Genomic DNA, 26,673 nt, shown 5'->3' on the forward strand with positions numbered 1-26,673 from the left:
GGGGTTTCTCCCAGCCCGGCTTGTTTATGGCAGGGATTGAATCTGGTACCATCTGCATGCAAAGCAAATACTCTAACCACTGAACTATGCATGGCCTTTCTCCTAAACAGATCAAGAAGCTAAATGCATTTAGGTTTACATAATGATTCACAAGTAACTACTTGAATCTTTGGCTTCAGGGTTCAGGGAACATTATTTTGCAAATAGACTATTCATTGTTGTTTATATTTTTGTATTATCTACATTAGGTTCATAAGACTGCATGGTTTGGTTGTTGGAATTCCCCAACATATCAATCCACATCAACATTTGACCTCCAATTGCTAAAGGCACCAAGACCTAGATTTTTCCTCTGCAACACTTACCAAAAAGCTCTATCATTGTTCTGGGCAAATAAAATTCTGGACTTGTAAATTCATTCATACAGTAATATTTAAACATGTTTATCTGCATAAATCGGGATTTACATATTGGTATCTCCTCACAGGGGGAAAATACATTAAATGTGCAACTGGCATTTATGCTAATAAGTGCTGAACTAAAAGATTAATGTCTCTGCAATTACTAATCAGTTTAGGAGAGTAATTGCTCCATCTTTGGGATCTGACTTTATCTACTTGTGTAAGCATCTTAAGCTTAAAGCAGATCTCTGTAGCAATATTTGGGGTTGTTCACTGCCACAGTATAGCAGCTGCCTCATCCTTTGCATTCCTAAAGCTAAAACTATTTACAAAACATAATTGTATGCAGTGTAGCTTGGTCACCCCATTTTCTTGGTGAAATAGCCGTTTTGCTTGAATTGGTGTGGAAATATTTTCTGACTGCTCTTATGCTTCTCTGGGAACTCTTTTAATTTCTGTGAAGTATTCAGCAGAACTAAATGCTGGATTTGTAGCAGTCTAGTCTAAACTTCTTTTTGTTGCAGTTTTTCCCTCTGGGTAGTTGGTATTAGAACCTTCAAAGACCATTTTATTCAATATACATAATTAAGAGCAAATAAACATCACATTTGTTGAAAATGTTAACTAAAACATTTATTTTGAGCATAACTATAGCTCTGTTTTTAACCATTGCATTATATTTATTTACTCAATATATGCCAGCACACTGTTATAAAATAGCATGGTCCTTGTTTTAGGCAGCAATTCTTTGTACACTTACCTGTGAGTGAACACAACCGTAATTAGTTCAGAGTAAAACGTACATAGGATTCTGCAGGTAGGCAAGATATAGGTTGGAATTCAGTGTTATCTGTAGAATCTTTTCAGATTGTCAGACAGAACGATCCCTCTCCTTCCCCTGCGTACTGTTCTGGGGTTTTTTCCTGACCACCCCTTTGAGCCAGTTTGGGCAGCAAACAGAGGGGGAAAGTCTTGTTGTAGTAGTGGGAGTCCTTCTACAGGACTTTTGCTGATAAGGCTTCTTAGGTGAACCCCACCCAAAATATTCAATAATTGTACAAATACAATTTATCAAAATTATATTACAAAAACTAAGTTTGGCAGAGAATAAATATTTCCAGGCACTTGCAAACTGTCAAATACATGAACAAATACACAGAAGAAGTAATTTCTTATAATCTCATTAATCGATTATCTGGGACAACACATTCCGAAACACACTGTTTGTTTAAGAGCAATCCACTGCTTTTGTAATTTAAGAGAGCAAGACTGCTTCTTTGTCTTTGTACAGTGTCAGCCAGGTGCACGTGGACTAATATTGTAATGTGAGTTAGGTCATTTAGAGTCTCATTTCCAGTAGAGTTGGAGAAAGCATATATTCAACTCTTACCAGTATTGCTCTGTATAACAATCTACTAGACAGTTTGACAGTGCAGATGTAACATCATTTGATTCTTGACAGCCTATTTTTCCACTCTCACTGTAATTTTTTTCACATGTGTCATTCACCATACCCGGTACAATGTTGCTGAAATTGGTTTTCCATTATAGTCTTTTTGGCAATCACTGTAAATGTCAACTCAACTAATTAGGTACCTATCTGTTGCTGCTGTGATCACCTTCACATTCCCAAGTTTGAGATAAGAGTTGTAGTAAAGACCAGTATTGTAAGTTTTCGGAAAAAGAGGTTGAGATGAATTAATGGATGGTATGACAGTTAAATTGTCGCGTTAAATCATGCAAAGCAAATTTGTGTACAAGTTATAAATCTTTGTAACTATGGGATGTTAGGAGGGAAGGGCGAGTTGGTTCTTTGCATAATTCAGCCTTGTAAATAAGCCTCCAAAGTTGCTATCCTGAATTTTTAACTAATCTATTAAGAGGCTAGTAGGCTGTGTTACCATTCTGGCCACTGGGAATGAGAAACCTGAAAGTGCAGGCTTCCAGCTCATTATTAAGTTGCTGTTGATCAAGCAGACTGGTGGGGAGAGGGACGGAGCCATCCTTCCATTCTAGCCCAGTGCATTTCCATGGTAACCATGGAGGAAATGTACCTCCCTCCTTGTGGTTAGCACAGATACCAAGCAGGCTCAGGACTGCCCAATACATTTTGGCACCTGAGGTGAACCAGCAAAGGGTGCCTCCCTCCTTGCCAGGGAATAAGGTGTGAGCGAAGATCTACATTGGAATCTGCTACCCCTGTGGATCCTGCTGTCTGAGGCAGTTGCCTCACCTGGCCTTATATGTGGGCCATCCCTGAGCAGGCTGCTGGAAAAAGAACACAATGAGCCATCCCTTCTCCACCATCCTATTCACTTACCTTCATGGAATTCATGGGCACCTATGGCTACCATACAGGCTGTTAAATATAAGGTAGACATAGTTCTCCTGTTATTTGCCATTCGCTCCCTCAAAAGCTAGTCAGCTTGGCCTGTTACCATATATTTCCCTCCACGCCATGGCCATTCTAATGAAAACCACATATTTATTAGCATGGTGCTAATAACACCAAGGTTGCAGGTTTGATCCCCATATGGGACAGCTGCATATTCCTCCTGCATTGTAGGGGGTTGGACTAGATCAGGCATATGCAAACTCAGCCCTCCAGATGTTTTGGGACTACAACGCCCATCACCCCTAGCTAACAGGACCAGTGGTCAGGGATGATGGGAGTTGTAGTCCCAAAACATCTGGAGGGCTATGTTTGCCCATGCTTTGACTAGATGATCATCAGCATCCCTTCCAATTCTATATTTCTATGTTTCTATGATTCTATATATTCTGTATGAAAATAGGTGATGTTGCTTGGCTTATAATATAAATTCATTATTCTTTGACTTGGAATATAAATTTCAGCAGTGAGTGACTGCTCTCAGTTCGAAGGCAAGCATTATGGCATCTCAGTTCTTCTCTACCTTGAATTTTAAAGAGAAGAAGTCCCAACTCACTTATCTAACAGCTGCAGTGTCTACAGTAGGGTGAAATGTCTCTCTTCCCCATAATCTGTAATCCATAGTAGCATGGCAGGTACTGGGGATTGTGTTTCTCTCAATCCTGCTCTCAAGATTTGGCCTTTTTGGGGGGCCATTACACTGTTAATCAATGGTGAGTCTGACTTAATAATAATAATTTTATTTATACATTACCCAGCCACTCTGGGCGGCTTCCTCTTGCTGGGCTGCCTGCAACTGGGCAAATGGCATTTAGCCAGCAGCGAGTTGGTTTTGCATTTTGGCTGGAGGGCTCCCTGGTTGCACTGTATCCTAACTGCCTCCAGGCTGGCAGATTGGAGTTTGGATTGCCCAGTGGTAATTCATCAGAGTTTGTATAACTTTATGTTTGCTGATTATCAGATCAAATTAATACTGATGATTTTCTCACTGCTGCAACACCAATTGTTTCTTTCTGGTATCATATTTTTCCATAGCTATGTAGTGTGTGAGACTGAGCTTTATTTTTATTTTGTTGGTCGTCTCGCCATGTAGTACAGTCATAATTAAATTTGATCTATCTGGGATGGAGTAAATCACTTGTCTCCAGAAACTTCTGTGCAGAATACAGCAAGAAGTAACATGTTGAGGTGCTGCAAATAGGCCTTTATGAATTTAGTTAAAATTTCAGTTTGGAATATAATTTCATAGAATTGGAGAGTTGGAAGAGACTCTGAGCGTCATCTCATCCAACTCTGCAATGCACGAATCTCAACATTCTGCTTTAAAACCTCTGAGTCCTTCTTTGCTATATATTTTTAAAGAACAAACATTTTTGCACATCCCTTTTCCAAAACTTTGGTTTTAGGGGGTATATTATTCCAAATAATTTTAATAGGATTCCATGAGCAGCTATAGTCATTTTTGGCATGCATAGGAGAACGATTAAAATGCAGAGAGACCTTAAAAAACTGTCATCTCCTATTTCAAAGTATACTTTGAAGAGCATTCATCAGTTCTTACATTAGAACAGCCTTTGATCACATTTCAACCTCCAGTGAATTCCTTTCCTTGAATGTGACATTGAAGCATAACAGAATTTTCTTTTTCTTTCCCTTCTTTTTATTAGATCAGGAGCATGTCATGCATAATCCCCATGCATCTGTATCCCACCATTCCAATAAGGACAGCATTTTCTGGCTTTCCCTCAAGCAAAAACAAGGTACACAATTGTATGGTTTATGTATGTTTTTGCAAAGTGATCTGCATAACGATTGAAAATATATATTCATTTATGTAGCTTAATTCCCATTTAACGAAACAATAAAAGCACAACTGTTTTGCTCTATTATATATTGTAGCGGTGGGACTCGTATTTGTTTAACATGGGTTGGGAGCTGTCCTCAAATTAGAGCAGGCATAGGCAAACTCAGCCCTCCAGATGTTTTGGGACTACAACTCCCATCATCCCTAGCTAACAGGAGCCATGGTCAGGGATGATGGGAGTTGTAGTCCCAAAACATCTGGAGGGTCTAGTTTGCCTATGCCTGAGTTAGAGGAAGTGTGGCCCACGCAGAAAATGTTGAGAAGGAAATATTCCTCCCAGCATCCCAATTAAGTCTTAGATGAGTATTCATTGATGTGGTTCAGTTAAGGTTATGGGTTTGATAGATGCTATAGTCATTTGAGTTTTGCTGGAGAAGAATGTACTGGTAGGCAGTCTGCTGCTGGTTCACCTTATCCTATCAAAAGCCACCAAACAGAGAGTTATGTTGTTTATTGCCAAAGGTTGGTGCCAAAGGTTCCCATGACCTTTGTGCCTTCCCTTTCTCTGGAGTAGGAAGGTCCAGAGAGAAAAAAAAAATTCTACTGCCATATTGTCCAGGAAATCCCATCCTGATAGTACAAACATTGCTGGCATAGGTGTAGCACTTGAAAGTTAGCTCACTGTTCTGTTTTTTGGGTCCCACTGCTTTGAATATATTGTTTACCTTCTCCATAACTCTTATAATCTAGTAATATCATAACTCTAGTTCTCGACAAATGGAGTTATTTAAATTGTTCACTGTAGCAAAAGATTAATTTAATTAAAATGAATATATATACCCTATTTCAACACTGTCATTCTCTTCTTTTTGATACTCCATCACATATTCGCTAGGATTAACAAACTTTTCTAAACATTATTATAGAAGAGATAATAAATCATTCAGATCACATATACAAACCTATCCCTTGCCATGATTAAAGGGAATTTAGATTTCCCAATTTACTGTTCTGAATAGTGGTATTTGGATTAGATAAAACTTGTGCTGTTAAACCTGTCTGAGTTAATATAAAAGGAATATTCTTATTACTCCTATATTTCAGTTTGTATTTAGCTATTCAGTTTAGAAGATATTATTTCTACCCTGAGTCTCTTGGCTTGCTGATTGGAAGGTTGGTGGTTCGAATCCTTGTGATGGGGTGAGCTCCCATTGCTCTGTCCCAGCTTCTGCCAACCTAGCAGTTTGAAAGCGCACCAGTGCAAGTAAATAAATAGGGATTGCTGTGGCAGGAAGGTAAACAGCATTTCTGTGTGCTCTGGTTTCCCTCACGGTGTTCCATTGCACCAGAAGTGCTTTAGTCATGCTGGCCACATGACCCGGAAAGCCGTCTATGGACAAACACTGTCTCCCTCAGCCTGAAAGTGAGATGAGCGCCACAACCCCATAGTCACCTTTGACTGGACTTAACCATACAGGAGTTCTTTAACTTTACCTTATACTGCTACAAAATGAGTACAGTATGTGACTTAAGGTTGAAAATATAATAAAATATTACATGCTTTTAATATAATTTGATAATGAAACAGATGGAGTTTTATTCCAATTGATTTTGGAATAAACATGCCCTGGTGTCTACAAAGGACAGAATGTAAATTTTAAAAAATTAAAAATTAAAATAGATTGATACTTTGATTTGCTACTGGTTTAGTGTTATTTATTTATTTTTGAAAGCAATGTAATTTTTAGAACTTTGAAAGGAAGCTGATTATTAGAAATGTTATTTTATATGGTAGTAACAGGGACGCGGGTGGCGCTGTGGGTTAAACCACAAAGCCTAGGACTTGCCTATCGGAATGTTGGCGGTTCGAATCCCCGTGACGGGGTGAGCTCCTGTTGCTCGGTCCCTGCTCCTGCCAACCTAGCAGTTCGAAAGCACGTCAAAGTGCAAGTAGATATATAGGTACCGCTCTGACGGGAAGGTAAACTGCGTTTCCGTGGGCTGCTCTGTTTCGCCTGAAGCGGCTTAGTCATGCTGGCCACATGACCCGGAAGCTGTATGCCGGCCAATAAAGCGAGATGAGCGCTGCAACCCCAGAGTCGCTCACGACTGGACCTAATGGTCAGGGGTCCCTTTACCTTTAACAGGGACCCTGCCATGTTTCAAATGCACAGATGCTAATAAAAACACAGTCGTTGTACCGTTCTGCTTCTGGATTATGGTACAAAAGCTGTCAGTTTTTAAATATCCTATAGAAAACAAATTAGACAAAATGAGGACCAAACTTTAGGTTTACAATTAAATGCCATTAGATGGGTTGGGGGGTACTACTACTATTAGGATTCACTCTTCAGTCTATAAGCCAGTTAAGAATTAGATTTATTGCTTCAAACAATGTGTCGCTGCTTTTTCTGATGTCCATTCCTTCATATGTACCTGTGTACTATAGTAAAATGTCAATGTTTTAACATTACCTGCATCATCCTGTTTACATTTTAAATGGAAGTTACCTCCATTGAGTTCATAGGGACTTATCAAGCAAGCCTGACTGCAACTATTGATGTGTTCAGGAAATTGAGAAGATTGTAAAGTCAGGATGTGAGTAACCCGTACTAGGTGTTACAGCATAGGAGGAGGGAATTAGACACACGGCTGCCATCTTCACAAGTACAAACATGTTTATCATAACCTCTAGTTGGGACCTGTCACTCTTATTAGCAAGAAAGCAAATAGTTTATTAATGTCACAGACCAATAAAATTCAGTACAAAGAGACACAACATTTAAAAGCAAGTACAAATAATTACATATTTTTCTCCTCTCAAGAAGCCAGCAATATTTTTTCCTGATCTAATCACTCTTGGAACTTCCTCTCTTGCCAGTTATCAAGATAAGACATTTCTTATAAAATTCAAATATTTGCATCCTGCAATTTTATGAACATTTTACTCTGAAATATGAACATAGACAAAATATTGGTCTACTGGAATTGATATAACAGTTAATCCTTTTACTTATATATTGACTTGCAATACCTTAATGATATAAATGGAACTCTAAATATTTAGAATAATTGGGTGCAAAGATGCAAACATAATACAGTGGTGCCTTGGGTTAAGAACTTAATTCGTTCTGGAGGTCTGTTCTCATCCTGAAGCAAAGTTCTTAACCCAAGGTACTATTTCTGGGTTAGTGGAGTCTGTAACCTGAAGTGTCTGTAACCTGAGGTACCACTGAAACTTTAGAGGGTGTTTGTATCTTTCTCTAGCAGAAACCTTTATGCTACATACTTTCAAAATATGTGTAGCTAACAAATTGTCCCAGAGTTGACGTATTAAAGTTGTAACATTCTTTATGTTTATTCCTATACTGTTTGGCAATGTGTTCTTTAAACACCTCATTCTTAGACATATTTTCCTGGATGTAAGCCCACTTGATTCCAGCAGAACTTTGCTAAATGTGCAGAGAATCATGGCATTAATCTTGTATATGATAGTGTTGGTTGTAAGTGCACTTTTTATGATAAATTAATATTAATTGCCAGAATATGTGACTGGTTGTTTGTTTTCTTTCGGGGGTTTTTAGCAGCAGTTATTAATGGCCAATCTTTAAGCAGGCTTCATTTCAAAACAAAGTAAATTGCATTGTCACTGCATATTTCATTACTGATATCAGCGCTCAATCCATTTGTTCTCATCTAAACAGCAACTGGTTAACTTGCTTTTCTTTAATACCAGAAGAACAGCTTTTAAATTCAAGCTTTCAATCAGTGAAAGTGTATAGAGCTTCTGTTGGAAGTGCCAAGATCTTTATGAAAGATAAGCCTCATGAGACGGCAACCAGAGCTTGTAAATATTCTGTCTCTGGTAAATATTGTTTCCTGAGTTATGACAGTCGTATTAACAAATAGATGAAATGTTCATTGTGTTTTCTTTAAAAGTCTTTTCACAGTCCCCCTTGCAGACTTGCCTTTGAGGTCATTGCGGGTCAGAACATGACTGAGTCAGTGGCATCCTTTTAATGCTTGAACTGCTCCTGCCTCTTTATGCTCCCAGCACAGCACAAGCCGGGCAAGTTTTCCAAGGGGGAGGTAGGATACATACCGCACTGTTTCTTCTTGGCTGTCTTTTCAAATGGTATGGATGCAACTCCCCAGTTACAAACACTATCTAAAAATTTCTAGTAGAGAGGCTTTTTGCTTCAGATTTTCTCTATAGCAGTAGACAAAAAGCATCTTGGTGGCCCCCTGCAAGCCATTCATGCAAACCAGGTGGTGATCTGCTTCTAGAGATTTTCACATCCAACCGCTTGCAGGTCTTTTGTTTGTTTGAAGAAGAACAAGAGTGTTTGATATTGTGGTGGAAATGATCAGCAGCAAAGACATTTTTACTACTTTAATTTCACATTTAACACCATTTGTTTAAAAAAAATGTGAGATGGGCTTGGGACAGGGGAGGATAATAATAATAATAATAATAATAGTAATAATAATAATAGTAATAATAATAATAATAATAATATTTGTACTCCACCCATCTGGGTGGGTTTCCACAGTCACGCTTTTCATAGTCCCACTTGTTTTGGTACTGTTTCTTGTGTTTTTGTTTTCAAAAAGTAAAAAAATACTCCTTGTATTAGTTGCCTAATGATATTAAGCACTATAAGATCTTGCCTTATATTGCTCACAAAAGTGAGTAGTCCGCTCGGGGGGGGGGGCGTAATGTGAGCTCACCTGATCCTCCCCATCCTGACCAATGTGAGAACTGTTGTCTGCTATGAAATCTGCAAATTGCTGGTTTCTATCAGGTCATGTAGATTCACTTATAAAGGCTGCCTCTCTCCATTTGCATCAAATTCCAGAGATGCCCTTTCCATTGAGCTCCATTTGCATCCCAAAATAGGCACTTTCCCCACCTGCCTATACATGCAGCTATGCATATTGCTTGATTGTAGAAATGGCTGTTGGGAATGATTGTACTTGATGGCATATCATGAGGTCAGCCATGCTTTTTTCTGTACAATTCCCTCTGAGAGCATAGTCACAGCATCAAGTCTTGTTGCCCCCAGGGGGACTTCCTACTACTAAATTATTTTCAATGCATGCAATGACAGGAACTCATGTGTTAGCTGGCAGTTTGTTGGTGGCTGTAATTACTTTTCTAAAACTACCAAGAGAAGACTGAGGGGCATATTTTAAACTCCAAAGAACTAACTGCAGTTTTTAAGGATTTGTGTTCATCTCCTAAAAAAACCAAACCCCTGCACTGAACCAAGACAGGGTGGGCTTCCCATGTCAAACTGAGACAAGGCAAAATTGTTAATTTGAGGAGCCGTGATAACACAAAAATCACTGTATGTTAAGTTGTTCATGCAAGTGGATTGCTTATGTGAATATTCATTTTTAGCACAGGTAACTCGCAACTTATGCGGGTTCCTGGCTCTTGTGCGTATAAGCAGAATTGCACTTCCTTGGTTTCTCAACAGCTGATGCCGCCAACACCACCTTGTGTTTGAGGCCCATTCTGCAGTCTGAAGCTCTCCCAGCCATCTCTTCCACACTCCAGTCTCTTTCGTTGGCCCTCCAAACCTCTCTGCATGTCTCTCTGGCCTCTTTAGATCACCCTCTCTAACTGCCTCTTCCTCACCCAAACACTCTCAAGCATGCGTTGTGAGTTACCTGTATTTACTTGGCATGTGAAAGGTGCCCTGCCCTATTTTAGGAGATTCTCCCTACCCACATGGTTCAGGAGGGCTCTACCAACCACTCACACAGGTTTTTCTGGGGTTAAGCAAGAGGATATTGTGGGAGGAGGACATACTAAAATCTGCCAAGCTTCCCTCTGCTTACTGTTCTTAGGGTTCAGCCCATTGACAGGTTTTTAAACTGTTGGTGTCAATATCAGATAAAACAAGCTGTTGTTGAAACGTCATGAAGTTGTGCTTCTGGTAGCTGCTTTTTCCGAAGTGTGTTCTTGTATTTTGATGGAATATCAGACATGATTTCTCCAATGACTACTCCTGCACCCAAACCTAGATCGTTCCAGGTTTTGATAAATTACAGTGGTACCTTGGGTTACATACGCTTCAGGTTACAGACTCCGCTAACTCAGAAATAGTGCTTCAGGTTAAGAACTTTGCTTCAGGATGAGAACAGAAATAATGCTCCGACTGCGCAGCAGCAGCAGGAGGCCCCATTAGCTGAAGTGGTGCTTCAGGTTAAGAACAGTTTCAGGTTAAGTACGGACCTCCGGAATGAATTAAGTACTTAACCCGAGGTACCACTGTACATGCTAAGTGGTAGGCAGACAACTTCCGTAGGCACTAAATGTACTTTACCTTTTAGAGTACGTTGGGGAAATAAGTACCTGCAAGACAAGTAGGAGATAGTATCTGCATCTCTATAGTTTTGGAGTGAAAACTCTGCTGGCTTCCCATGCAGGAACCACCAATAAACTATGTAAGGAAAACTTTCCTTTGACACACTGTACCTGAAACACAAGACGCTTTTGCTCTCCTAATCAAACACTTGAATTTCTGTTTCCATCTATTTTGAATATTTATAAGGTAACAAATATAATTTGTAACAGAGTTAAAATATTTAGATAAGACTGGCACAACTCTACATAGCACCACTGTTTCGATTTTTAGAAGCCAAGCACTGCTGTGTAAATTGTAAAAACCACCATACCACAAAACTCCAATTAAAAGACAATTTGCCGTTTCTTTTGAGACAAACACACACACACATGGAATTTTCCAGTGGAAAACTGTGTCACTTTTTAACCAATTTAAATGTGCTTCTTTATATACCAGAAGCATGGATTCTCAAACTTTCTGTCCACAGAGTCTTCTTGAAAATGTTGAAAATTTTACTGAACTCAGCAGTTGCAAAATGTCAGCCAAGAAGGGGAGGTCAGCCCACATTATGGTCCACAGTTTGAGAAATACTATACCAAAGTGTTATTTCCATGAAACTGACACTGAATATATAGGAGATAAATTATTGGCATGATGGTGAGTAGTTGACAAACCACTCCTTTCACTATATGTGTTTAAATTACTTATTGTATTTTTAGGAATCGTTTTGGCTCCAAAAAACAAGTTGGATATTCCAGTATTCTTTGCACCTCAGTCAATGAAACTGTATGAAGTTGTGCTGGTTATTAAAGTTGAAAAGTTGGATGCTGATAAATGGTCTTACGATGACACCTTCGAATTAAACAATGCACTAACAAGGTAAACATTTTAGTCACAGAGGAGATAAAATTGATATCTGCTATTATTTGAAGTAAAAAATAATTGTGAGCTCTATCACTTTAGAAGATTGTTTATTGTAGTATTTATATATTGCTATAAATGTTGCAATGGTTAGAAATGGTTAGAATTTACTAAGTCTAGAATGATTTTTCACACTTTGCAAACCTTTTCAGTATTACTGTACATCGAATCATAGAACTGTGGAGTTAGAAGGGATACTGAGGATCATCTAGTTCAACCCCCTGCAATGCAGGAATATGCAGCTGTCCCATATGGGGGATCAAACCTGCAACCTTTGAGTTATCAGCACCACACTCTTGCCAACTGAGCTATCTAGGGCTTATTAAAGGTAAAGGTACCCCTGCCCGTACGGGCCAGTCTTGACAGACTCTAGGGTTGTGCGCTCATCTCACTCAAGAGGCCGGGGGCCAGCGCTGTCCAGAGACACTTCCGGGTCACGTGGCCAGCGTGACATCGCTGCTCTGGCGAGCCAGAGCCGCACACGGAAATGCCATTTACCTTCCCACTAGTAAGCAGTCCCTATTTATCTACTTGCACCCGGGAGTGCTTTTGAACTGCTAGGTTGGCAGGCGCTGGGACCGAACAACGGGAGCGCACCCCGCCGCAGGGATTCGAACCGCCGACCATACGATCGGCAAGCCCTAGGCGCTGAGGCTTTTACCCACAGCGCCACCCGCGTCCCTAGGGCTTATTAGATTGATATTATTGAATTTAGAGGTGTGAAGATGCTAGTTGATATGATAGTACCCTGCCCCTGGAGAAAAGTGGTGGAGAGCAATGCACCTGGATTATGTTCCAAGTATTCTCTCTGCCAGCCTTAGAAACTCAGTCCTCTGAAAACTTGCAGAACAAATCTTAGCTGGCTATCCCAGCAAATCTTCTCAAAGTTTTTGTTTTTTAAGAACTTCCCCCGCATTATTCAAAATACAAATCGTAACAGTGATGCCCTCTGGCTAGCTGAAACTGAAGTGTTGGCTCTGGAACCTGACAAGATTGCTTCTAGGTGATTTCTAGAAAGCAGCATATAGACTCCACTGTTTTCTGAGCTTTTGAGGACAATGGAACTATTGTGATGACAGCTACAGCACAAATGATGGGGGATTAGAGTTGAATACAACTGAATGCATGTTAGACCTCATATTAGTATCTACTCTGCGGCAGTGATGAAAGCTTTCTTTCTTCAGTATGACTGAATCTGTGCAGGGTCATCCAGCATAGATCTTCTGAATGGTGAGAGACTCCTACCAAGGAAGTTAATGGAACCTTCAGTAGTCTGCTGCCACTGATTTGCTAAACACCTTAAGGATTAAGGCCACTGCATACAATTCTGACTTGGAAGCTGCAGTTACAATAGTAATGGTCTGTGATGTAGATATGGCTCTGTCTGGTCAGGCTTATATGGATACCTCTCCACTTGTTCACCCAGGGGGTATGGACAGGATACTCAGAGCCACATATGTACTCAGCCTGTTGCCCTTGATTGATAATGGTGGTTGTACCAAACTGTTTAATTGAAATACTTTGAGCAATGAATTTTGTAATCTGTATTTTAAATTATTTGATTGTAGTAATTATTTTGATGTGTTATGCTTCCAGTCTGTTATCTCCTTTGACTATAGTTCTCTATAGAAAAGAAGAGTAAATAGTTGAGGATAGGATGGTAGCAAAACACAATAGCCACTATTTTAGAATATATTTGTGTCCAACTCCAACTGAAAACAAATTTTACTGCACAGATTAACTTCCGACATGATTCATTTAATTATCTTTTGTTTTGATTTAATGACAAGTGTTAATAAGAAGTCTATTTATGATCGTCCTAAGAAGTGGATTTAAAAACAACCAAAAGCCTTTTAATTGAGTGTACCACTGTTCCAAAAAAGGCAGCACCTTCTGGAAGCTGGTCCCACTGAACGAATTTCAAAATGGTCACAAAGCATTGCTGGAAATCTTGGTTAATTGTACTGTCAATATCACTTGTATCAATTTTCTAGAGTAATCATATTCATATGTATATATTTCTTATGTCTCTCAGCAACACTGTAATAATGAAGGATGAAGTCATCCGGGGAATTCGTTGGATCTATCCAATTCATGGAATTCCTGAATCGCCACCCTATAAATCTGCACCAGGTACATTTGAGCCAAGAACTGCAAACTTTTCTTATATAAATGAAAATAGTACCCCCTCCCCAAGCTATAATTCAGGCTGGAAATAGATGGAGCCATGGTTGCTAACATTTAGGTGACTAAATAAATAAACAAACTGGCTCTTCCTAAATGTCTCTTTCTGACCTCTAAATTCTTTTGAATGTTGCTGTAGCCAACACTCAAGAAGCGGAATGTCAAAAGGCTTATTTGTAACTTGCATCCCAATTGAAACCTGTTAGGAGGACTTTTTATTTCTGCTTATTACCTGAATGTTTCTAGCATGCCTGTAACATAAATTGTCTGCTAAGCTCAGAAGACAAATGAAGCAATTAAAATACAATATGAAACACAGATTTTAAAATGGAGAGGGCCAAGACATATTTCAAAGTCTTGGATGAGCAAAATGGTTCTGTCACCAAAAAGGACCACTAAGATAGCACTGGAGAGACCTCTTTGGGAAGACTGTTTCATAACAGGGTGCCACTACCAAAAAGTCCCTCTCCTTGGGGACTACTTACCCCACTTCGATCAATCTATATGGATATGTTTTATATTTATATGGCTATATAAATCCAATTTATATGGGAGAAATTGCTTTACCTTTTCAAAGTATTTTCCATATACATCTTTTACTTTTATTCATATTATTATTTCAGTTGTTTGTTGCTTAATACACAGCAGTCTCTAGGAAGCGTAGAGTAAATACTAAAAAAATTTTTAAAACATAAACAGCTCTCAGTAATAAATAATTATAGAACACCAAAGCAACAAATACTTCAGAAAGCAGCAGGAAAAAATTACATAGCAGATCCAAACAGAACCAGCAGGGAAGCCAACAGTAGCTCCAGTTAACAGCCCACTCAGCTTGCCCTATCAAATGCTTGAAAAAGGAGGAAGGTCTTAACCTGTTGGCAAAAAGATGTTAAGTCAGCACCAGGTGGGACCTCACTGGGGAAAGCAGTCCATATATGAGAGGTCATAACAGAAAAGGCCCTTTCCCTTGCCGCCATCCTCCTAAGGACTAATGAGTCTTGGTAGGCTTATGTCGGGACAGGTGTTGGGTCAGATATTAGGCTTCCAAGCCATATGGAGCTTTATAGGTTAAAAGCAGCACTTTAAATTTGGATTGGAAATGTCTAAGCAGCCAGTGAGTCCTGCCAAGACTGATGTTATACAGTCAGCAGTCTGATTCCAACATTCTGCACTAGCTGCAGTTTCTGAACCATTTCCAAAGGCAGACCCACATAAAGCAATGCATGGGCTGTAATTCAGCAGTACTGATCTCTCTATGTAGCAATGGGTTCCTGTTGTTCAGAATGAGAGACTAAATCTTTTGTGGCTCCAGCTAGCTGTGTACTACAGGGTTATTATTCAGTAAGGCTAACAGATAGCTACTTCTGGCTATATATATATATATATATATATATATCACCTCCAATATTTATTATTTTATGTATTGCATTTATATACCAACTTTATCTTCCAGTGATCTCAAGGTGGGGTACATTATTCTCCTTCTCCCCACTTAATCCACCCCAACAACCCTGTGAGGCAGGTTAGGCTGAGAGATGGTGACTGGCCCAAGGGTCACCCAGGGAGCTTCATGGCTAGGTGGGGATTTGAACCCTGCTGTCCCAGGTCTTAGTCCAACATTATGCTACCCTGGATCCTAGAGGCAGTTCCTCTCTGAATCTTGGTTAGTAGGGAACATGAGTGGAGAATGTCCTGCTTGTGGGAGCAGAATGCTGGACCAGGTGGGCCTTGGGTCTGATCCAGCAGGGCTGTTCTTACATGAGACCAGTGAAAAACACTTTGCTACTTAGATGACAGCAGATGTTGGGAATACAGGAAGCTGCTTTATACAATCACACTGTTTCTCCAGCTAGTTTAATATTGTCTAAATTATGTGGCCCTTCAGGATTCCAGATCGGAATCTTTTCCAGCCCTCTGTTGGGCATCAGGAATTCAACCAAGAGTGTTCTGCATAAAAAAGTACTCTAGCCTTCCCCAGAACTTCTAGAAAGAGTGGTATTCTGCGTTAATCCTAGTCAGAGTAAGCCCTTTTGACGTTGAGGAGCATAACTAATTTGGGTACATTAATTTCAGTGGGTCTACCATTTAAGTAGGTACAACCAATAGTGCATAGTTATACATAGGCAAAATGCACTGAATTCAGGTATATGTATTATCATAGAGCGCTATGTGGAATATTGCAACAACAAATATATTCTTAAAAGCAGTTCTGGGAAAATAAGTTTCTGTGTAACAAAATGTTAACCATATCAGTTGGATTCCTAGTTTATTTCAAATTGGGGATAGTATGCCAAAAGCATATTAATTTTTTAGCTAAAGCACAATTACAGAATTAATTTGTTCCTTGGGTACCTATTAAGAACATTGGAAATCAGTTTAATGATGTAGCTAATAGCCTTTATAAAAACATACCACGTGGGCTAATAAGGGCACTTCAAAATGTGTGAGTCAATTATATACAAAAGCTTTTGTAAAGGAATGAAAACAATAGTCTGTCTTGGTGTTTGAAGGTAATTGAGAGACGTATTGAGGAATGAAATTATTGAACTTAATGGGATAGATATTATTTGTACTGCCATTGTTCTAATTTGTTAAAGACCTTTAACTTGAAGAAAAATGCCAGTATAATCTTAATTACAGATTTCATCTCATTAATTTGCAGTTTAATTAATTAAGGATGGAATGCTGAATATTACCACCAAATCTTTTCTTTCGTTCTTTCTTTGCACAGCATGGCACCCTCATAAAGTACTATAATGACAAATGTGTATATTGGTATTCTTTAAGTTAGTTGAATAGTGCATGGAAGAAAATCCATTCACATGGATGTTTTGAGAAAGTAAAGATAGACAATGAATGTACATACCATGTTACCCCATAATAAGCATGTGTTTTGGTTCAGATATTCAGTAGTCCAATGTCTGCTCTTCACACTTTGCACCTGGGGTCCCCAACATAACAGTCAACCACCAAGGCCTCCTGCCCTTATCTATTTTAAATTATTTTTAAATTGCTTTTTTTTTTGCCTGAAGAAGGCTGCCTGTTTGCAGGGTGGCAATGGCTGCCTGCTTATTTTTGTCTGTTTTTGTGATTGTAGGTGTTTTGCCTATGGGTGGCTGGGGGTGGGGGGCTTGTCTGAGCATCACCAGTTTATCTTTTGTGAAATATCTATTTTTGTGATACCCGCAAAAATTCCTTAAATTTTGAATTGTACCCCCAGGTCCAAAAAGATTGAGGACCCTTGTTTTGCACTACAATAAAGAAGCAGTGATGGGATTTGTGTTTTTCATGAAGGCCTTAATTCAACAGTACACTTTTTAAGCCAATTTAAACAAATGAACTGTCCTTTGGATTGTGACTGCACTCAGCATGACCACATTTGCAGTGCCAGCTCTAGTCAGGGATTGCTAGCTCAATGCTAAAGAGCTGAACTAAGAATGTGGGATGTGCCCTTAAGCTGTTGTTTAGCAGTCATGAATTGCTTATAAGACATGCTGCATTTTATAATCACAAGCCACCATATTTTAATATTTTAAGCTGAAAGCTTCACAAAACACATGCAGTATTTATGGTTCACTCACCATTGACTTAATGTGCAGTCAGTTTTGTGCCCAGGTTTCAGAAGTGGGGTGGGAAAGGAAATCAATAATTACAATGAGACAGTTAATGGTTTTAAAGTGGTCAAAGCTTTCTTATTGTATGCAGCTGAAGATATACCAGGTAGAGCCTGGTGTTTTCTTTAAAATTGCTGTACTTAGGTTATTTCGAAATGGACAAGACTTTAGAGTAGTAGTACCGATGGTGGTGATAACAAGCGGTACTTATTTATCTACTAGCACTTTGACGTGCTTTCGAACTGCTAGGTTGGCAGGAGCAGGGACCGAGCAACGGGAGCTCACCCCGTCACAGGGATTCGAACCGCCGACCTTCTGATCGGCAAGTCCTAGGCTCTGTGGTTTAACCCACAGCGCCACCCGCGTCCTCATACACTTCTAGAGTTAATGCTAAATACATTACTTCTGGTAAATGAGCCACTATAGCAGTTAGCAGGCCATGAAAATTTTGCCCCATGTTTTTCTACCCATGTACTATCTGAAACCAGATAGTTGGTTGCCAGATGCAATTTTTTCCCCAGCCCCACTATCATGATTTGACTCACCAACTTGATCATAAACTAACAAAATACTGTCATAGTTGAAAACTCATTTAAAAACAAAATATTATAGCAGTTAAAAAACAAAGACTTTTTTCGTCTAAAACTGATACAGCAGAATTAGATAATCAAATGTTATAAGCCTATTGAAACAGAAATCTCAAACTTCTGACAGGTAGTTGTTAAAGTGGGGAACATATCTCAGCTGGAAGGGTGCTGCAAAGTTGTGCAGCTGCCATTAAAAAGACCCCACCTCTCATGCTCACTCACCAAACATCTTATGATTGTAACTGAAACCTCTCATGATCTTTGGGACATGTGTCTTCTGCATAATGGAGTCAGATGTAATGTGCTCTCAATAGAAGCGCCTTTTATTTCAGAGAACTAATTATACAAAATATTTTTCCTAGCTGTTGTATGCTGCAGAGCCCGCAGTAGACTGGATGAAAGAGTAGAAGTGCTGTTAACTGGTGTAACGCCTGCAACAACTGGTACACCTATAGTCTCAGACAGTATAATTATAGCTCCTTCCAAAAGCAAGTCCATCACTATTAATGTTGAAGGTAAGAGAAGTAGAACACAGAAATTATTTATCCCAAATGAATTAGCACTCCTACAGCTGTCTCAAATCAAGATATACTTAAAATCATTTGTAGAATTTCTAGGCTAAAATACACTGGCAGAAAAGAATGTACCTCGTGGGACAAAAATGATTCAATCGGTGTAAGACATAGAAAGGCAAAATGAAGACAGGTAACTCACATCTAACACTCATTTTACTTATGCAATCACAGCTTTGCACAGGTGGGAATAAATGGAGAATGGAGGAAACCCACTGTTCATTAATTTATTACCCCACCTACACACAGCTGCGATCACGGGCTTATCCAGCTTTGGGAAGGAGGCAGGAGGGTTCTGGGATCCTGCCAGAGCCCATGTACCTCCTTCCCAAAGCTAGGCAACCAGCCCTCTACCTTGTGGGGGTAGGGGCAGTAACGGGTTCTTAGCTTTTTGCATTTTTGTGTTTATGCATGGTCCCCAAAGAACTGAAGCCTCACATAGCATGTGAGTTACCCGTACATAAATGCCACAATTGTTAGCCAATCTGATGAAGGGAGGATTTAAGTTATACATAGAGTTTGATCCTGAAGTAAAAGTCATCCACTAAACTTTATTCAAAGAGAAACTCAACAGTTTAAGCTTTTTATTATCCCAGACTATGCATGACCACCTTTGACATGTAAGAAGGAGGGGATACAAACCTAGCTCTCCTGAGGAGGGCCCTTGAGACCTCAGGGTGTCTTTGTGACAAATGTGTTTTTTACAGTACAGTGTCTAGTCAAGTACAATATGCTCTCAATTTGAGTTACATAATCCCTTGTATTTAGAATTGTCAATATTGTCATGTGAGTTCGTATGATGCTGATGGTTTCATAGCCAAGACTGTGGTTATCGTTCTTTCATAATAACAAGGTAGCACATGCTTGGTGATTAGAAATGTGCCTTATAGGTCAGTTAAATGCTGTTTCATTTAGTTTCCTAAATACCGTAGTGTTTAAATGGAATTCAGTAAAATGTGCTTACCGCAACACAGTGACCACAGTTTGAAATGTTTCAAGTGTTGATGTGTCTATCCTGTATGAAGATAACAATATTTCATGATTAACAGTAGATTCTCTTACGTATTGCAAGACACTGGTTTGGAATAATAGAACTTTTTAGGCAAGTTATGAGGTAAAAAATACTTTGACAGAAAAAAAATAGTAGGATCAATTATTTTTTTCTGACTGCTCTCAGTAGCATTATAATGTCATTATTCTAAATGAATGTGGTAGAATGTGATGCCTTTCAGTAAGTCAGATTTAATGGTGCTTTTAGTATTCTTCAAGCAACTACTTTAAACATACATGCACATTGAAAGCTCTAAGATAGCAGCTTGGCAAATTCTCTCTCTCTCTCTGACACACACACAAACTGAAAAATTCTGCATCAGTCAGCCTGTAGCAAGCAGTTTTTATACCCAAAGTTCTATGGTGATAATTATAGGAATTTCACATTTAAATAGTCACAACTATGGTTCAGGATTTGAATTATTTAGATGTGAATAAATTCTTAAGTTATGAAACTTTTCCAGGCCTTCCTATGGCTTGTCATTGTGATTTGAAATTCTACTGACAGTTATATTAAAATTCATTAGGAAAAGGCATGCCTATGCCTTAAAAGGCCAGATTCAATGAAAGCATTATCTCAAAATTAAAGGCTTATGTAGGATTCATCATTTAATGGTTTTGTTAAGAAGTGAATTACAGCACCAGCTATTCTAATGTTCAAAACTCTAGAATATTTGAGGGTTCTGCAAACTTTACAATACAATGCCACAAAAGACTTACAGCACAAACAAGCTTAATGTTGGCAAACTCTTCCTGCAAGTGGCTCCATGGACATTCTAATGAGTGATATATTTTCAATGCACACCTTTGCTCTTAGCAAGCTATACCAGCAGATCAGGAGATACAACTGGGCAGGTTGAGATAAAAGTGTCCCCCAGTCACAACTGACATCACCCTATGGATTCCTTAAGGACCCAAGTTTATTCCAGCATCTGCTGTTTTGTCTGCTCACCAGTAAAGTTTTTGAACTGAGAAAAGCCGTGTGACCTCAGTGGGAAGAACTTTTGTTTGTGTGGGTTGGAAGGAAGGAGTTAACAAAAAGGGATGTCAAGCTTTTTGTGGAGAAGAATGGGAGAATGGAAGGAAGCTTTAGGACTGATCCCACCACCCGCTACACTGAGAGCAGCTGGAAATCTCCAAGACGGAGAGCATTTGTAATCCCTGCCTTGTTTCTGCAGATGGCAAATGAAAAGAGACGTGGTGATGCCGGGATACCTTGCCAGTCTTCACTAGAGCAGCCAAACATCTATTTATTCAATTTGTTTAGTTAAAAAAATCACACCCCACTTTTCACTTCATTTGAGTCTCAAAAAAGCTTAGAAAGAATTATTATTCTTATAATATATTTATTTATTCCCCCGCCTTTTCCCCTGACAGGGTACTCAAGGCAGCTAAAATAGGAACTGCTGAAAACATAGAGGAATCATGAAAAAAACCTATTAAACATCAATATAATTAAAACTATATGATATATATAAAGATCTGTTAAAAACATAGAAATAATTACAATAAAATCAACATGGCACCAGCCATTTCATTAAAAGCAGCCAATTCCCCAAAGCCTGTTGGAATAAGGTGGTTTTCTCTTCTGCTTTCTCTCATTTCTTGAAAGAAAGATGTTGGTGATTATGGAAATGACAGGAACATTGCTCTAAAAAGAGAAAAGAAGAATACGGTTTGAAAACGCAGGAGACATCATAACTTCTATAAGCAGTTTCAGCTCCCTTATCATTGACTTAGTGGCCAGGGTGCATTCCACTGAGGCGGTTCAGTGCAATAAAGCAACTTTCCCATTGCTTGATGTTCATTTGGGGGTGAACAGGCATTGTGCTTTGCTGCTCCACTACAGGTATTAACTAGGTCACAGTGCTAAGATAACAGATGCTCTCTTTTGGCATTCACTTGCTACACGTGATGCAAATGGCACAAGGGTGGCTGGGGCATGCTGCCAATACAGGACCTGGGCAACATGAGCCATCTTTGCTGGTGCCAGGGACTCCTTTCCTCCCTCATCTGGTTCTTTTATTATTAAAAAAACCTATTAATTTTTTGTACAAACCTTTGGGTACATGAAGGACTATTTGTAAGTAAGTACAGCATCATTTCTGATCATGGGGCACTTCTGTTAAGTCATCAGCCATAGCTTCCAATTTTCTGGCTTTTTGGAGCTTGAACCAGCAGGAGAGTCTTATTTCCTCTTTGCAGTTTCTCTCTCTCTCTCTCTCTCTCTCTCTCTCTCTCTCTCTCTCCTCCCCCCATATTTCTCTCTGCCTCCACTTGAATCATCACACATGAACATCCTTTGCTGGCTATAAAGCGAGATTCCCCCTGCCTTCACATTTAAACAGTTTCCCATGACATTAGTTGGTAGTCTGGTACAGTGCTGCTATAATAGCTCTGGAATTATTCTGAGAAACAAAGCACATGCAAGTCTTTAGATACATAGATATATATGGCTCTCTGTGTTCAGAAATGCTTATTTCTGATTAAGACTGCTTCCTCACCAACTGTCAGAATGCTGACATGAGAACTGCTCTGCTTGACTTATGTAATATGATGAGCCCATTGACTTGAATGGGCTGGGTAATTTAACACCTGCTTTACAAATATTAACTCACAAAGCTAATCTTAATGGCATTTAGCCTGTTCACTCACTATCGAGGAAATCTGGTTTATTCAGCCATTCCCAGCTCCCTAATTTCTCTCTACTTATCCCTAGGCCCTGGCAGAAACCAAGCTTTGGGGCCCGAGGTAAATTTGGAAAATGAGAAATTGTTATAGGCAACACCTCCCAAATTCCCCAAATAAATTCCAGTTTATCTCTCAATCCACTTATTTCCCCTCTGCCGGCAAACTCCCCATCACCACCCTGGACCTTCACTCATACAAAACACAAACCAATTGCTACCTGCATTGTGTGGTGGGTGTGGCTGGGTGGCATCTGTGTTGTGGCATATTTACTGTATGGTTGTGGAATGTGGTGTGTTTACATGTTAACATGGGTAGATGTGTCCATCTCACCTTTTGCTATGGTACCATGCAGCCATGTCTGTGAAGTAAACTCTGTGTTTCTTCCTTGTAGCATCTTGGCCCCTCTTCACTTTCGTTTGCAATAATCTGTTATCCCTTTCTGTGTAATTTCTTATGAACCAAAAGCTTATTCAGTTGTTTAAATACCCCCCCCCCCAAGATGAGTCACACATTCTATGGAACTGTGTGTTTAATTGTAGGCGTATATGTTGTTGTGAATCACCTTGGTATTTTATGAGTGGGCGGTATATTTAAATTAATTAATAAAATAAAAAAGGCAAGGCTGTAAATAAACTTTAAAATGGATTTAGTTAAGGTCAGGTTCCTTTTTTCTTTATAAAGCACTTTTGAATTTTTGTATTGGTCTGAGATTCCCGCATGAATGCAAATGACAAAAAATACAAAATAAACCTAGAACATTTTAGGAAATATACATAAAAATTACATTTCTATAAATGAAAACTGCAGCGTATCTGCAGTTTTGATACCCCGTGACAGGAAGATGATTTGAAGCTTTGCAGATGGGGCTAATAATTAAATTTTAAGATAAGCAGCTGGCTAAGAGTTTTATAGAAACACCACAGGCATGGAATGAAATTGCTATACTGCAGTATATTCATATTTAAGCTATTTTTGAAAAACAAACAGTGGAATATCAATTTGGCAAAAACAGTTACTCCCATAACTTTATTTAAAGCAAGTGAGAATAAGCATGTTCCTCCCAGTAGTATAGCATTTGTCTCAAAAAACAACAGCTGAGTGAAGATTTATTTAGTCCCTTCGCCAGTCTCCACCTTTGCAACTCATCATTGGTTATTAGTTGGGCCTGTCAAATTCTCATCTCCTAGCATATTGACAAGGCACAAATCAAGAAGACATTCAGAGAAAGAGGAACTAGCTCAACATTTGACATTGACATCCATTTTGGCAGAAGGTTTTGCGCTTTTTAAAAAAAGAAAAAGAAAAAATGGTTTCTCTTCAAATGCTGGAGTGCAATGCATTTGAAATCAGTGTTCAGACCCAGAGACCTCCCCCTTAAATAAATTGGCACTTCACTCAAATTTTAGTTTGGTTTTTGGCAGAATTTAGGCCACAACTTTATTGATTACAGAAAGTGAGTGATTGCATAGGCTCTGGTTTGACTAGCTCCCTGCACCCTTGCATGTAGCGCTGACCCAGGGTTTCAGCACAGGTCAGCCAAGGGTGAACACCTGGATGGGCAAAAAGTCGGGAACAGACTATGTCTGCCACCCAGATGTCCCCCTGGACTCAGGCATTAGCACAACCCCCTCACTGGGGTTGACCAAACCATTTAAGTCCCTGGATTCCTTTAATGTGTTCCCTCATCCCTATCACCTGAATCAGAGCCTATCCACAACATTACAAGTTGTGACAATTTGCTACACGGCAGGCAAAACCCAAATGGCAACAGCCAATCAGCCAAGTGGGGAAAATTCCTGCCATGCCCCCTGCCCCAACGACAGACGACACAGGATGGCATAGCAAGGTCAAGTGCACAAGCCCTAAAAATAGGGAGAGGTGGGCGGGTGTTCCGAATGCATGCGCCGAAAGAGGAAGCTCTGGTTCACGTGCATGGGCATAAATAGGTCCCTTGATCCGTTTGGACTGCACCCCATTGACCAGATTGAACCCAACATCTAGGGACCTACCAAACGGGTGTTGTGGCTGACCAGTCTTACCCACCCACAACACAGGGGATCGGTCTCCAGGTCTCACCGCAACACGTGCCCTCTTTTAGGGAGGACACAATTTTTCTATTTAAAAGTGTAGCTCCGTCTACCCTGTTGCTCAGACTTGTAGCAATATTCAATATTAGCTGGAGAACAAAGAAACTTTATTCATTCCTGTGTTTCATCAGACTTCCAATTTGGCAAATAAAGTGTATATCTGAATAAAAACTATTGATCTTTCTGTATCTCAAAACTCCATTTTGAAAAAAAGGTGAGAGTTGACTGCTTAAAATATGTGGCTTACCTAAACTGAGAGAGTTAAATGGAAGAAGTATGAGAATCTGAAGTAAAATCATGTGCATATTAAAAATGAACATTTAAAATTAATTATGCAAGAAAATATTTTAAAAGACAGTAAATTATTCATTCTGTAATATTAAATTGTCAGATCTAGAGTTATAGATCCTTTTTACATTGCTGACAGACTTTAGAATCATTTGGAATCAATTTGAAAAAGACGAGACTTTGTCAACCTTTCTAAAACCACTGAGGCTGTATTTCTGCAATTAGTTAAAAACCAACAGAGGGGCCTTAGGAAGTGACAGAAATGTTGTAAGTGTCATAAGTCCATGAGCAGGACGCCACATTCTCTCCAGCCCAGTAGGCCTGTAGAATGTTTCATTGACATAAATGGCCCACCAGTGATGCAATAGGTATTTCTAGGTACAAAGTATTTCTAGAACATGTCAGGAGTTGGCTCCTTGGTCTCCAACACTCAGGGCTGGATTAACCATTAAGCAAAATAAGCATGTGCTTAGGGCATCAAGGGAATGGGGACCCCACAGAAATTTTCCATTGCTGGATTTACCATAGGCCTTTTGGTGCAGCTGAAGAAGGTTCCACAAAAAAAGGCTCCCACTCTGCCCAACAAGGAGAGGGTTACTCGGCCCATGAGATTAAAAATGGCAAGTGAATTTGCATGCTCTTGCCCTTGCCCCACCCCCCATCGGTATTCCTGAGGACTATGCATTTTTAAAGTTTATAAAATGTATGCAATGACGGGAATGTTTAATTCCTATTTATGTGACTTGACGGTGTGAATTGACATCCTTGCTTTCAAATCATATCTATTTATGTAAAACATTTTTTCTCTTTTGTTTTAAAATACTAGAATATTTTTAATCATTTATGAGTGGCATACCATAATAGTTCATTTTATACACCATAGACCATTTCTGTGGCAGGGGAAGCTCAGGCTGTTTTAACCTTATACTTTCATCATGCTGCCTGCATTCGCATATTATCTTGGTATGAATTCACACCAGGGATCACAGTGGTGATGTTTTGGGGTTTGGAAAAATAAAAGTGGTTTATTGCAGAGTTAAAAGTGCTTGGAAGCTGGAATTACCTGGAGCTGCACAGTGCCGCTGCCACCTGTTCTGTCTCATTCACACATCACTAGCATTGCTTAAAAGAGGAGATAAAACACAAAAAGGTTGCCTTGCTAAAGGGGGGGGAAAGTTTTTTTTTTGCTTACAGTTGCTTCATATTTACATACTTCATGGTGGAAACTAGTTTCCTGGTTGCCTCATGCAAAGGACAGAAGGGAGGCAGAGCTTGGGGTTTAGTGGGAAGTGTCTTTCCCCCTATCTATTAGTCGCAACCCTGGCCTCTACTGCCTATAGACATGCAAGGTAGCTTATACCAAGCAGATGTTACACTGGTAGTCCTAAATCCTACAAAAGTATTTGTTGATCGAGATAGTCGTATTGTATCTTTGGTACGTTTTTAAGGCTACGGTAATTAATGCTGTCGGTGTTTGTATTTATTTATTTATTTATTTAGGATAAACATTATGTTCTTTCTTCACCCTACATTAATCTTACATTTCCGCTTTTCTTGCATTATCTGGGTTTGACTGTTGTTATGAAACGTGCAGTTTGCACAGAAGCCTGCATTTCTCACATGCAACCCTGACATCCCATTTTTTGGGGGGCGGGGTGGGTGTCTTTTGTCATTGAGACCTTGGGTGCCAGTGGCGTAGCGTGGGGGGTGCCAGGGGTGCGAGCCG

The 26,673-nt window shown here is 39.5% G+C and overlaps 1 protein-coding gene across 1 annotated transcript in view; it reads left to right on the plus strand.

Moving 5' to 3' along the window:
- CFAP47 (cilia and flagella associated protein 47) overlaps window positions 1-26,673 on the plus strand; it is a 178,948-nt gene that overhangs the window by 132,427 nt on the left and 19,848 nt on the right. Inside the window, exons 57-60 of the mRNA XM_083438942.1 lie at window positions 4,461-4,553; window positions 11,673-11,832; window positions 13,910-14,007; window positions 18,622-18,774. Of these exons, the coding sequence (XP_083295068.1) occupies window positions 4,461-4,553; window positions 11,673-11,832; window positions 13,910-14,007; window positions 18,622-18,774 (504 nt within the window). The remainder of the gene's footprint in view (window positions 1-4,460; window positions 4,554-11,672; window positions 11,833-13,909; window positions 14,008-18,621; window positions 18,775-26,673) is intronic.

Source organism: Podarcis tiliguerta, assembly GCF_965153285.1.
Source record: "Podarcis tiliguerta genome assembly, chromosome: 4".
In the NCBI taxonomy this organism is placed as follows: Eukaryota; Metazoa; Chordata; class Lepidosauria; order Squamata; family Lacertidae; genus Podarcis; species Podarcis tiliguerta.